At 44.7% G+C, this 13393-nt stretch overlaps 2 protein-coding genes across 2 annotated transcripts in view; one reads left to right on the top strand and one right to left on the bottom strand.

Annotated features, from left to right (window-relative positions):
• The window catches only part of TIMP4 (TIMP metallopeptidase inhibitor 4), a 6353-nt gene extending 3683 nt beyond the window's left edge, over positions 1-2670 (top strand). Inside the window, exons 4-5 of the mRNA XM_039231380.1 lie at positions 1405-1529; positions 2171-2670. Coding sequence (XP_039087311.1) covers positions 1405-1529; positions 2171-2368 — 323 coding nt within the window. The 3' untranslated portion in view covers positions 2369-2670. The remainder of the gene's footprint in view (positions 1-1404; positions 1530-2170) is intronic.
• The window catches only part of SYN2 (synapsin II), a 187553-nt gene that overhangs the window by 40862 nt on the left and 133298 nt on the right, over positions 1-13393 (bottom strand). The window contains exons 2-5 of the mRNA XM_039231379.1: positions 12534-12591; positions 11140-11231; positions 8798-8954; positions 4613-4702 (exon numbers count right to left, since the gene is read on the bottom strand). Of these exons, the coding sequence (XP_039087310.1) occupies positions 4613-4702; positions 8798-8954; positions 11140-11231; positions 12534-12591 (397 nt within the window). The remainder of the gene's footprint in view (positions 1-4612; positions 4703-8797; positions 8955-11139; positions 11232-12533; positions 12592-13393) is intronic.

A 13393-nucleotide genomic window follows, 5' to 3' on the forward strand; every position in this document is an offset into this window, starting at 1 on the left:
TTTCGCTCAGCATAACACCCTCAAGGTCCATCCATGTTGCTACACATGGCCAGATTTCATTCTTTCTCATTGCCATGTAGTATTCCATGGTATAGATAAACCACATCTTCTTGATCCATTCATCTGTTGATGGACACTTAGGCTCTTTCCATGTTTTAGCCATTGTGGAGAGTGCTGCTATGAACATTGGGGTACATGTGCTCCTATGCCTCAGCATTTCTGTATCCCTTGGGTAAATTCCTAGCAGTGGTACAAGCTCTTTTGCTTAATGTTGAAAGCCCTTGTGATCAGAACACCGCCGACCTCTCCAGCTTTGTCTCCTGCCACATGCGAGTGACAGTTCCCAGCCCCTCATTTTCCTCCAGAGCTGAACTAAACTACTTGCAGTTGCAGAAGGTGTTCTTCTGGGCTACACCCCACCACCCTGCACAGGGTAGTCCCAATGTCCAGAAGTCCTTTCCCTCACGTATCTTGCAAGTGAACTTCTACTCATCCCTGCAAGGCCCGACAGAAGCATCATCTCCTCTGAGACACCTTCCTTGTCCCCAACCCCTTCCACAGATGGAGATAATTATGTTTTCTTTCATTCTTGTGCTGCATCTTGTGTATAATCACACAGCAGTGTACTTTTTGCCTACTTCTCTGTCTGCCCTATTGCTTGTTAAGCTCTTTGGGGGCAGAGATTCTGTCATATTTATCTCTGTATTTCTAGTACCAAGTCATAGTCATCGTGGTAGTTGCTCAGTGAGTAAATGAGCAACTGAAGTTCTAAGAGAGGTGTGAGCTAGGGTGGCCAGAGATAGCTAGGAGGATGAGGTGGTACTGAAAAGGGTCTTTGGAAGATAGGAAAGAGTTTGATAGGTAAAGAGAGGGAACTTTCCTATGGGGAAGGAGAGAGACTCACCAAGATAAGTATCAATAGGGCAGGAGATGAGGCAGTGTAGATATTGGGAAGGACTGGAAAGAAGAAGTACCTATTATTTATGGAAAATTCTGTGGACCCAAGCTGTGCTGGGAACTTTACTGATATTCTCTCACTTAATCCTGACAACAACTCATCTTCCAGCTGAGAAGTTCTACTACTTTTTTAAGGTCACACAGCTCTAAATGAGAGAAAAGAAGGGGGTTACATCAAGAGTCTGATCTTAAAGCCCATGTTTTTCTCTCTGTACCATGCTAAAGGAAAAAGCCTTCCTCCCACAACTCTCTCCCATACAAACATAATCTGCTAATATCTTCACTATAAAAATTATAGAGGTTTTTTTTGTTCTTCGTTGAGCCCCATGTCACCACCGCCACCAAAATCTATTGAAGAGGCTACAATGACAGTATCTTTGAGGACCCAGGCTTCTGGTCTCCATGAATAGATTCCTCATCCTAGGTTTTCCTCCATTCCCCTTGAAGGTCAGATCCTCAGTGATGGAAAAGTCTTCATCCATCTGTGTAACTACATCGAACCGTGGGAGAACCTATCCTTTTTGCAGAGGGAAAGCCTGAATCACCACTACCATCTGAACTGTGGCTGCCAAGTAAGGGAATGTCCATTTCCAAGGTCTTTGGGGGGTGGAGGAGGGGTCTTGAGCCTTGCAGTCTCATTCTTCACATATTCCTTCCATTGTACATGCATTTATTCACTTACGTACTATATTTGAAATCTGCCATGGATCAGTCACTGTATGAAGTTGGCCATGGGAAAGCAAGATGGTCCATAGTCCATGATCTCAAAGTTCTTAACATTTTGGCTGGGAAGGTGGCCGTCATAGAAAGACTGAGATAATATAACTATCATTTAATGAAGGTCTACTTTTGTCAGGCCTTGTAATGGTCTATTTATTTAAAATATTTAGTCTTTATAACAAATTTATGAAGAATTAAGATTTCCATTTTAAGGTGAAGAAATTAATGCTTTAAGAAGTGAAGTGATTTGCTCAATGTCAGTGGTAGAGTAAGGACAGTCAGGCCTGTCTGACTTCAGAAACATCATTAGAGAGGCAATAAGGTATGTTAGGAGCATAGGAGACGGGGAACTCGGGAAGAAGTTTGGGGAATAGGAAAGGCTTCATAAGTCAGTGGCATTTGAGCTAGATTGTACAGATATGTAGGAGTCTGAAAGGCAATAATGGAAAAAGGGCGCTCTACTCACATTGATGTTATGTGGCTATGACTCTAGATTACCACCTGCTATACAGTGCCCTGTACCATCTCAGCCCCCAATGAGTGCCTCTGGACAGACTGGCTGCTGGAACGGAAGCTCTATGGGTACCAGGCCCAGCATTATATCTGCATGAAGCATGTCGATGGCACCTGCAGCTGGTACCAAGGCCGCCTGCCCCTCAGGAAGGAGTTTGTTGACATCATCCAGCCCTAGTAGGGGCCAGTGACCACCACATTCCTTCAAGAGTCCTGAAGTCTAAGCCAGTTCTCCTTCCTTGTGGAGCCCTGGCTGTTACCATCCGCCTCATCACTGCCAGCCAATGGGAAGTACCAAGTGGATGATCTGGCTAGTGTTAGGGTAGGCATGGGGCATGTTACAGCTTGTGTCCAAACGCCAGCCCAGAACCTGTCAAGGGCCAGGAAAAGTAACTTGACGTTTCTAGCCTACCTTCAGCCCATCTCCCCTGCCTCCCAAACCCTTTCAGTCTAGCTAAACCCTGCTACTGAAAGTTTTGATTCTGGCTTAGTTTGTTTTCTATAGCCAGAACTATTTCCTTCTCTCCCTGGGAGAGTGTGTTTTCTCTTACTGTAACTTTTTTTTCTGATGGGGAGAAATAGTGATTTTTACACATATGAGATGATGTAGCCTTGTGATGTAAAATACCAGAGATGGGCTGACAGAATCAGGAACAGGCTGATTTGGAGGAGTGAAAAGAACAACACACTATGGCTGTATGTCCTCTACTCATGTCCCAACTCATCCTAATCCTCTCATATGCCTTCATCTGTTTGGGGGAGAGATATGGGGGGTGCAGAGTCACTCAGTGTGAGATCTGCAGTGGCCTAACCTCACTCCACATGCTATAATCCTCTGTACACCATTCCTGGCAGAGGATCTGGCCAGTCAGCATACCTCTTTGGACAAGAATAGATTTAGGTATTGCCTCTCCAGGTTAACTATCCTTAATGCCTTCAAATGATGTTCATAAAGCTTCTCCTGTTTCTTTTAGAAAGTCCTTCTCTACTCGATTACTAATGTTTTCATTCCTAATTCAGAATTTTTTTTAAGTCAAAAAAAAAAAGCCTTTTTCTTGTAGAGATGATACTCCCCATTAGCTTTTAACACCTCAGAGAGACCTTAGGAAGGCCTCTCTTGAGGGCAAACTTCAGGATAGAGGACAGGAGAGAAATAACACAAGGCCCTTGGCGGGGGAAAGATGGTAGATGGGGAACATACTTTGTAACTCTTACAACTGTTTTCACTGGTCAGCCCCGCTAGGCGTTCTGGCAGGAAAAAGCCAGCTTTGTTCCTTGTCTGCTCCTCAGCTCAGTCCTCTCACCACCGTGTATTAGAGTCCCGGAGAAGTCCAAGCACAGACCCCTTAGGGTTCCTTTGACTGTGCAAGTCTTCCTGGCTTGCCCTGAAAGGGAAAGCCCTATGCTCATCTCAAGAATTTATTAAGAATGAGGGCTTAAAAGTTCCAGAGCCTCGCCCTGGCAAAGATGAAGGAGGTAATTCTTTTCATGGCTCAAGGTTGCTATTCACCTTTTATGTGTAGTTTGGGCCATGCACAATAAGCCAGATGAACATTCTTGATTCACAGAAATGGTCCAAATGAAGATCCCTTTTGGAGTAGGGAGTAGGAGGGGAAATAAACATGATCTCTGCCCCAGAGTATAATACTGGAATGCTATGGCAGAAAGTCTTCATTGGTGGGCTAAGCAGGATCACCAACTGACCATGCAAGCCTAGGGCAGAGAATGTGGGGACAGAGAGGAAGAAGGAAGTTAAGCTAGAGCTAGAAGTTGTCATGAAGGAAAAACATTAGCAATAGTCTCTGCACCAGCTGGCCAAGCCATCTCTCTGCTCCTCTGATACCCTAGCATGGCCTCAGAGAATGCATAGTGTTAATCCAGTCTTACTGTAATCTTGAGGAAGCCAAGGGAAGGAACTGGTAAAGAATAATAGGGACAACACTTTACATCTGAGGAGTGCTTCACACTTTTCCAGAAGACTATTATTTGAAGAATCTCATTCACATTTTGTAAGTACCACATTAGATATCCTGGTCAGGAATAATTACGTGCATTTGACTTTCCAAATGGGAGACCAACACACAGTGAATCTAACTAGTCCCAGTGACCTGTTGCAGGGCCAGAGCTACAACCCAAAACAGTGGGATGTTCTGATTGTTGATCCATAGGTTTGTTACTTTCTCAGCTTGATAAAATGCCCTTTTTTCTGCTCTTCACTATGTGATCTCCAGATTTTGGAGACACGGGGTTATCAGCTAAAATTCAGCTGCGCTAGCCCCACAAAGCAGGTCACAACAGTTTAATCCCAACAGAGTCTCTGGGGTTGAAATGCTGAGGCCCTCTTTTGAGCCCCATAATCACCATGCGGCTAAGCTTAGAATGTAAACAGCAGAGGGACTAGAGTCCCCACTCAATCACCTACCATCTCTTTGTGGTTGGGGTAGTATGTCTGCTCAATGAGTGGGAACTTTTCTCCTCCTAGTGTCTTGTAGATGGCAACCAGCTGGGCAAACTGCAAAAGAGAAGCAAAGGTTTCAGCTTATCCAGACAACTAGAACAGACAAATATACATCAGTCTGTCTGATAAATATTTATTATTTGCTCTGTTGGGGGCTTTGTGCAAAACACTCTGAGGATATAAAAGAGGTGTACAATTCTTCTTTTTAGAGAAGATGTACATTAGTTGGGGAAAGGAGAGAGAATGCATTAACATTCATTATTGACTGAATTTTACAATTGTACAATTTTAATGATATTCAGTCCGCATATCAAATTGATGAACTAGGTATTCATCTTCATTTTACATAAGAGGCTCAGAGAGAGTAGAAAAGTTGCCTAAAGTCACAGAGCTGCAAAGAGATGAAGCTGGGATTGAAATTTGGGTTTTTAACTCTAAACTGGATAGGTAACATGGGGCCAAGTCTTGAAAGTTCAAATGCAAGGAAAGGAATGGTAGCTTTTTTCTGCAGGCAGTATGGAGTCATGAGAATTTAAGCAGTGGGTTATGAATAAAGCTGGTCTTTAGGAAGACTTTGATGCTCATGGATAGACAAACCCAGTCTCTCCAGCATGTCCTACTCATCTAAGAACGGAACTCACTGGACCCTTTACCTAGAGAAACCAGAACAGCTCTATGAAGAAGAGGTGAGGTACACATCCTTACAGTGTGAGGGTTGAAAAGCCTTTGGCAAACAGCTTAGCACCTCCTAGAGTCCCTTGCTTCCACATTTTGTAAGTGAAGAAACTGAAGCCCAGTGAGGTCACTTGTCCAATGTCACATAATACTTGAGCTGGATTCATAACCAGGCTACTTTATTCCCAATATATAACTCTTCCTACTACTTCAAGTAGCTGTCTTTTAGACTCCGCAGAGACCATGCTCTTTCCACAGGAAACACACAGGAATTTTCTGCTCAATCCAGTCACACATATAAACCCACACACTTATCCCCAGTGCACTGGCAGCAGGGGTAATCCAGCATCTTCCCTCTAGTGCTACGAGGTTAGTGTATACTCTAAGCCACTGATACCTGGAACTGCTAGAAGGAAAAGTTGCCAGATCAAACTTGCCTTCCATTTATCAGAGAAAGGGAAGTTAGAACATTTTTCAACATCTCAGGTCCTATTTTGTATAAGGGGTGAGGATGTGTTGGGGGAGAGGACCGGTGGGGGGGAGGAGTAGAAGCTCAGAACAGGGTTGTCAGAAAACTGGAGTCTTCTGGTTCTTGTTCTGCCTTGAATCTGCTGGGTGCCCTTGAGCAAATGATTTCTCCTCTCCAGGCCTCATTTTCTTCATATGTAAAATGAAAAGAATGAATTTGATCAGTTCTTCAAACTTTCTACCATAAAGGAATATCATTTTATTTTATTTCCTCCCAAACTCCATTATCAAACTGCAGTTTAAGCGATCATACGTTGTGGTCCTTTTATTGGTAAAGACAGAATTTTCCTATTATTTTTGAAATGCTGGAAAATTCTGGAATTTCCCTAGCCTTTGTGACATGGCAAGTGACTCTGGATCTTGGACTGAAAGTATGATTCAGGGACTCTCAGGGCCCCCAAGATTTTATTATTAAAAGACATTTTACAGAGTCTCTGGACCCGACATCTTATTTTGCACGTGAGGAGAGGCCCCCCAGATGATGTCTGGAGCTGGGTCTGCAATTGGACAGCACCCACGTAGGCCTCTTCCTGTCCACTGGGTTCACTGTACCCTGCTGTCCCTGCCGTTCTTTGGTTTTTCAACTTGCTTTGACTGTCAAGGCCAACCCCTCAGACTTTTCCTGCCTTCTATGATTCTCTCCATCACCCCATCTGACCTGTAAGTCCTGCCTGCCCACCTTGGTCAGGTTGGACTCCTGTTCTGCCTCTGGATACCTGCCTGAGCTCCCAACACTTTCCAGCATCGCCAGCAAGCTGATGCCAGCTCTGCCTAACAACCTCTGTCCTGCTGCAGCCCACGTGCTGGCATGACACCAAGGCATGTGGGGTTTTATCTTTCCAGTATGTGGGAGAGTTACACAGACACCACAGCGATGCCAGGAAGGCCCACGGCAGAATCCCAGAGTCCTGGGACAGCAATACTAAAATGGCAGCCAGTTCCCAGGCTCTAGTTAGGTTCCTGGGAGCTCACCCCACCTTCCTTTGCTTTATCTCCAGCAGTCCCTGTCTGCTCAAGCTACTGGGCTTGGCATCTAACCTCTGCCTCCTTGGAAACTTAGATTAAGTCACAAGCACACAGTTACCAATTAAACAAATGTAATATCTGATAAGGGTTATTTCCTCTATGCATAGACAAAAGAATGGACTTAGGTGCTGGGGGTGGTGTTGGCCATGAATAGGGAGATAATGTTAATTTTAACCACTTCTTCAGAGAATCGGGAAAGACTTTTTGGAAGAAATCAGATTTGGGGATCAGTCTGAATTTAGTAAGTTATCCTTAGCCCTTATGGAAATAAATGCTTATGGAAATAAATTCAACTCTTGTGCTTCTGTCTCTAAAAACTTAGAAAGAATGATAGGACTTTTAGAAAAAGTTACAGCAATGTGGGATTGTAGCATTCTGGCTTCCTCTGGAATAGGGCTACTTCTGCTTCCAAATTCCCAGTGTGCCTGTGTTGACCAATTTATAATAGCACATGTGCTAAACACGGTGATGCAGGTAGAGCCTGGACAACCTAACTGAGGTCTCATACCAAAAATAGCCTGAGCTCCCAAGGCAAGAAAGAAGTCTTGATGAGCCAAAGTCATCAAGGGACTTCCCTTCACAGTCACCAAATTTATTCACTCCCATTAACAGGCAGAGAACAATATATAAAATGCCATTAGTGTGGCAGCTGACTAATGAAAATGAAGGGAGAACTTGGTGTCTGGCCAGGGAGCCTTGCTGTTCTCATGTGATGCCAAAGGCAGTGTGCTGGGATTATGAATGGGTGAGAATGTGAACCCTCACCAGATCCCAGATCCCAGGAGGGGCAAAGTCCTAGGCACAGGCCCCCTGATCCTCCCACCCTGGCCTCTGGCATAGTTCTGGAACATAAAGCAGGGGACTAGCTTCTTTAAGAGATCTCAAATACTAAGGGAACTGTTAACAACCAGGCTGACAAACTGGTGACAGGCACTGCTATTATTCCTACCTTACAGACACTCTAACAGGTATCGAAAAGATGGGGAAGGAAAGAATTAGGGCTTATTTACAGTTGGGAAGGTTGTGTGACCGAGGTGAAAAGGGAGGTCCCCAGAAAAGAAACCTGAAGACCTCAAATATGATCTTCTGTGATTAGCAACACATTCAAATCATACAACTCTTTTAGCCTGCTTCTACAAAACTCTAGGATTCTTAGGTGTCTCAGGCCAGAGAGAAAGACTGAATGGTGATCAAGAACCCAACCCGCCCTCCTCAACCACAGCAGCTCCCAGATATTCTGACTCCTCATTCATTGGCCTTTCCCTTACACTGTCAGGTCTCCCTGGCTTGAAAGGGAACATGAGAAACTGTGAATTCAGGTGTGACGAGGAGATCAAGAGCAGAGGTGATGCCTCCACTGGGTTAAAAAACACAAGATCAAGAGCAGAGGTGATGCCTCCACTGGGTTAAAACAACTCCCTGGGTGGTGGAGAGGTTTGGGGTCTGAGAACTTCACAGTGACCTTGGAAAGCCAGTGTGTGATAGCTAAAATGATTTTTGAAAAACAAGAGGAAGAGGATGTGATTAGGGGCAGGTGTTTCCTTCTAAGAGGGCCGACTGGAGCAGCAGTTATAGGAGCTGGGTCCCCACTGGCCTCAGGCCTTTCTCATAACCATTCAGAGGCAAGAAACAGATATTTTTACTATTGCATCTTATGGCTGAGGGCACAGCCTACAAGACCCGTAAAGACTTCTTTACAGAATCTTTGTGTGGCTTTGTTGTGAGGCCAAAGGTTCACTCTGCAGCAAAGGCAGCCCAGCCCATGATGATAATGTTTAATTGTGAGAGCCTACCCTACCCCATGTCCCATCTGAAGCTCCTCCCATATCCTCGCAGCTATGCCTAGTGCACCTTGATTACCAGTGGACCCCCTGGGGGACTGGGAGACACAGGACCTGGGGACAAGGGGATCTCACTCACCACCCAAGGCTTGTCACAGAAGTTGTAAATGGATTCCAGTGAGTTGATGCTGGGGAGGCCTGCATACTGCATGCCAATAATCAGGTGCCGGAAGTCCTCATTCTCTGCCATGCCAAAGGCATGCTGCCGGATAAGCACAAAGTCTGGCCGGAAGGACCTGGTAAAAAGTAGAGGCAAGTTTCCCATCAACCAGCACCTCAAGTGCATCTCATCTCCTTTTTCCAAAGCCCTAGACAGAGAAGGGATATTCGGGGCCACCTGGTGTAAGCCCTTCATTTTATTATTATTATTCTTTCATGGACTAGGAAGTGAGCTATTATGGTACTCAAAGGAGATTAAGGAACAGGTGTCTGAAGTTCCCTTATTCTTCTGGCTTAAGCATTGTCTTTTTCTAAGGTACAAATTCCCTCAGGAGAGAAGAAATACTTTCAGACTCATACACCTTAAATGAACAAGAATGTGGGGAAATGTGAGAGCAGAAGCTCGTTGTGGCTTCAGAGTTCATGCTCCCAAAGGATCCCCGCAGACTCTGAAGACAACATATTTGGCTGACTTCACCACCCTGCCAGAGAGATCCCTGATCTCAGTGCCCTATTCCGACTGCTTAAAGCTGCTCCTTAAAATAGGCAATGCCCTCATCAGGCCCCCAGGAGAGTAAGGGTCCAGGCTGGCTGAGAACAGATGCCAGACTTCCCAATGTTATTCTTCCAAAGCGTATGCTAGCGAGGGGTACAAATATTTCTCAGAAAACCATAGTTGAGCAAGGGCTACAGGAAGCACTGGGAGTACAGAATGTTCCCATGCATGGGAAGGCTTCCTGGGTTTCCCCTCTAGCCAGCAAAGCTCCTAGCCTCAGCTGCTCCTCTTCATGCCTTGACTCCAAAGGAACTCATCTTCCCAGAGAGTCAGTTGTGTGGCAGCATCCACCCTCAAGTCTCCAGAGCCTGCCTGTTTCACACCATATACAACGATCTACCTGGTTCCCTGCCTCTGACACCCATTAAACCACGACCTACAGCTCTAGTACCACCTGGCCTCAGAGACCAGTCTTTTTAATGTGGGGGTGGAAGAAGCCCTCCTTAGTCACTCAAGGGACTTAGCGTCAAGTCAATATGGCATGTGCTGGAGCTGTTCTGATTTCCTTGTGCCCCAGTTCTGGGAAACTGCCTCCAGTATATGCCTGAGATCAAACCTTATATAATTATAGGAACTGAGCTTCAGACTTCCTACACTGGCCAGCTCTCAAGTTCCTACACTCAGACCTGTAAGGGTCTGCCTTATTCTTGCCAGATCCCTCCTAACAGCCTGCCATGGACTTTTCTGTCAGCACCTGCTTCTGTGCATGCATCCCTATGACTCACTCTACGTATAGCTGGAGGAGCCCATCGTTCTCTTGAGCTCACTCCCTACCTGAACAGACATCTCTTTTTCTGTCCTCCTCAGTCTCCAGTTTACATTTCCCTCATGTTAGGTTCCCGATACCTGAGTTTTGCCTTCCTGGTCACTGAGCCAGTTCCTGTTGGACACTGGAGACCTCAGTGTCAGGATGCTGCAGATGGAGGTAGGGAGGAGGATAAAGTGAAGATTCTTCCTGGAGCAAGATTCTGAAGTCTAAAATCCTGACACCATGCTGAACCCCTGGGAAGAATGACACTGTGGGAACCATGGTCCCCCCATCTGGAATTTTCATTACCTCCCCTCACAGAATTCTTGCATTAGATTTGATCACACCTGTAAGTGATGTGATCCAACACACCACCAGGCATGGAAGTGCCCTGTAACTGCAAATTTTCTTCCACCCACAATGTCCCTTCCAACCTAGACTTCCCTATCAGACTTATGAATTCCCAGGAGTGAGGAATATAGAAAGAATACAGGTCTGGGGGTTAAGAGAATTCATAGAGAAACACAAGGCTCTGCTACCAACTCAGTGAGTGACTCTAAGCAATTCATGCAAAATAGAAGGCTGAACTAAATCAGAGGTTTTCAAACCTTTCTTGGAAGCAAAGGAATCCCGTTTTCCAGGAAAAATATAAAAGCACAAAGTCACATTGGTGGAAGTGGGGCTGGAGTCCTAGAACCCCTCTAATAGGACTCCAGTTACCTCTAAATGAGTCCTGAGTCCTTTCTCTACCATTGGACTAAGAGCTCTGTGAGAGTAGAAGCTAGTTTTCTCTGCCTTCCTCTACTACTTGTACACAGCACACATCGTTAACTTCCGTACAATACACAAGCCAGCACTGCCATCCCACTCTAACACTTGACTTTGAAACTACCTCTGCAACCAGAGACAGTAACTCTGAAGACAGTGACAGTGACCCTGAGGACAGAAAGGACCTTACCGGACAACCTTGGTGCCATTCCGGAGCACCTGCATATCCACAGCATATGTCCCATCTGCATGGGCCACCAGGTTGAGCTCTGAAAATTCCGCCTGGAAAATAAAACAACAGTAGGGGATTAAGATGGTAGATTTCATGTTATATGTTGTTGTTTTTTTTACTATAATTAAAATTGTAAAAAAAAAAAACTTAAAAATAAAAATAACGGTAGGGAAAGAAGATCACAATCCTTTGCCAAGTTCTCCACAGAGCAGCAACAGCTCTCACCAAACATTCCTTTGGTTTTCAAAGTATTTTCACAAACTGATCTCATCTAACTCTCATAGCAGCTCTGCGAGGCAAGAAGGACAGAGAGAATTCTCCCTATGTACCAAAGAAGCAGTTAAGTGACTTTTCTGGACAAATAACACTTATTGTTGGCAGAGATTGGAGCAAGGCTCAGGTCTTCTGACTCCTCTGTACTGACTTTCTACAGAGTAGGAAACTGGGGCAACATGCCCTCTGTCAGTTTCAACATAAAAACACTAGGTTTTAGTTTAGGCAACCGGGTTTTACTTCTGCTCTGCCCCAAGTTAGCTCCATAAGACTTTGCACAAGTCACTTCACCTCTCAGGGTGGGGGCAGGGAGGGTTTCTTTCATCTATAAAATGGGAATAATTTTTAATCAACCCTGCCTATAGATAGGCAGTTGTTTTAAGAACTGGATACAATAATGCATAGGAAAGTACTCTGTAAATCACAGCACACTGTGTACGGAATGACAAGTAACTTCTATTATTACATAGAAAATACATGCATTGTTTCAACTGGACATCCTCCCCTCCACCCAAATGGACTTGGGACTCTAACTATCACAAAGCAAAGGGTAGAGGAAGATTTAAAAATGGCGGGGGCGGGGGGGTAGACGGGTGTGTGCTTTCAGGACTTTACTACATTGCAAACAAGAAGGTGTTCTTTTTGAAATTCTCTCTGTAGTGTAGCCTCATGCCCAGAATAGGCACCACTGGAGGCTGCACAACTGAATGCCAGATATGTGCCAACCCAGGAAACTCATGCAACCAACAATATGGAGGTGTGGCGGGTGTCCCAGGAATACATTCCCTTCAAGTTTCCCTAAGCCTGAGAACCGTGTACTGCAAGAGGGCCCTAGGAGCCACACTCCTCGCTTCTTTACAGATACCAGCACCATGAGAAAAACTCAGGGAGGCTGAAATGCAGCCTTCATGATCATATCTCATAGAGAGAAAAGCCCCAGGGAGAGGGGTGAGGAAGGGAAGATGGAGAGCTTATAATCCAGTGACAGACACTGTGCTCTACTCTGAAGAATTAGACAGTTCACTGTGGGATGTCAAGGGACAATACACAGATGTAACTCTGGGCTTCAGGGTGATTACCTGTTCCACTTTGATATCATAGTCTCCAAGAACTTTTTTGCCCCGGAAGCACTTGGCCCTGGAAAAGGAAAAAAAAAAAACCCACACAAATTAGTATCATATAAGTGTTTGAGATCAGAAATCCACAATCATGAGAAGACTATAGCAGACAGAACCCCAGAATGGGAGGGCTGGACCCTAACTCAGCTACTGGGTCATCACGAGAGAGCCTCAAGCAGACTACTTCCTCTCCTTTACGCTCAGCTTGCCCACTCATAAAATAATCCAAAGCACCTTTTCACTCCTAGATTTTGTGATTTTTATGATAACATCCTTGGTCTTTGGACTATAAAAAAAAGTCTAGAAATGGGAATTTCCCTAATGTTATTCCTCATAAAGAGCAGGTCAGTCTTACACATCTCTATACTTTCCTCATCATCCCCCATCCTACAAGTCACTCTGATTTCTACTTGGGCTTCACCCTTGGAATTTTAGTTTTTAAAGAAACTTGTTATCCTTTTATCCCTTCATACCCATACTTCCAAAAAGGATTTGAGGCAATTTATAGTTTAAGAGGCAAACAAAACCAACAAAATCAAGATTAAAGGACAATCAATGAATGGCAGAGAGTTAATTTTACCAGGAAATAAATTTTAAAAGGGGGGAGGCTGAGGAAAGCTACTATAATTGAACACAAAACCTCTCCTGTATTTCTGAATTGCAGTCAAGAAAATCAGTCAGGCTGAGTTTTATAGTACTTATTATCTTCCTGTCTTGTCATGGATCTCATCAAGGAACCTCAGTGGCTTCAGAGCCCCTTGTGAGTGGACTATGTTTATGGTTATATTTCTATCCATTCCTCTCAACTCCCCATCCTCACC

The sequence above is a fragment of the Hyaena hyaena genome, unplaced genomic scaffold, assembly GCF_003009895.1.
Source record: "Hyaena hyaena isolate Hyena2069 unplaced genomic scaffold, ASM300989v1 scaffold_56, whole genome shotgun sequence".
Lineage (NCBI taxonomy): Eukaryota > Metazoa > Chordata > Mammalia > Carnivora > Hyaenidae > Hyaena > Hyaena hyaena.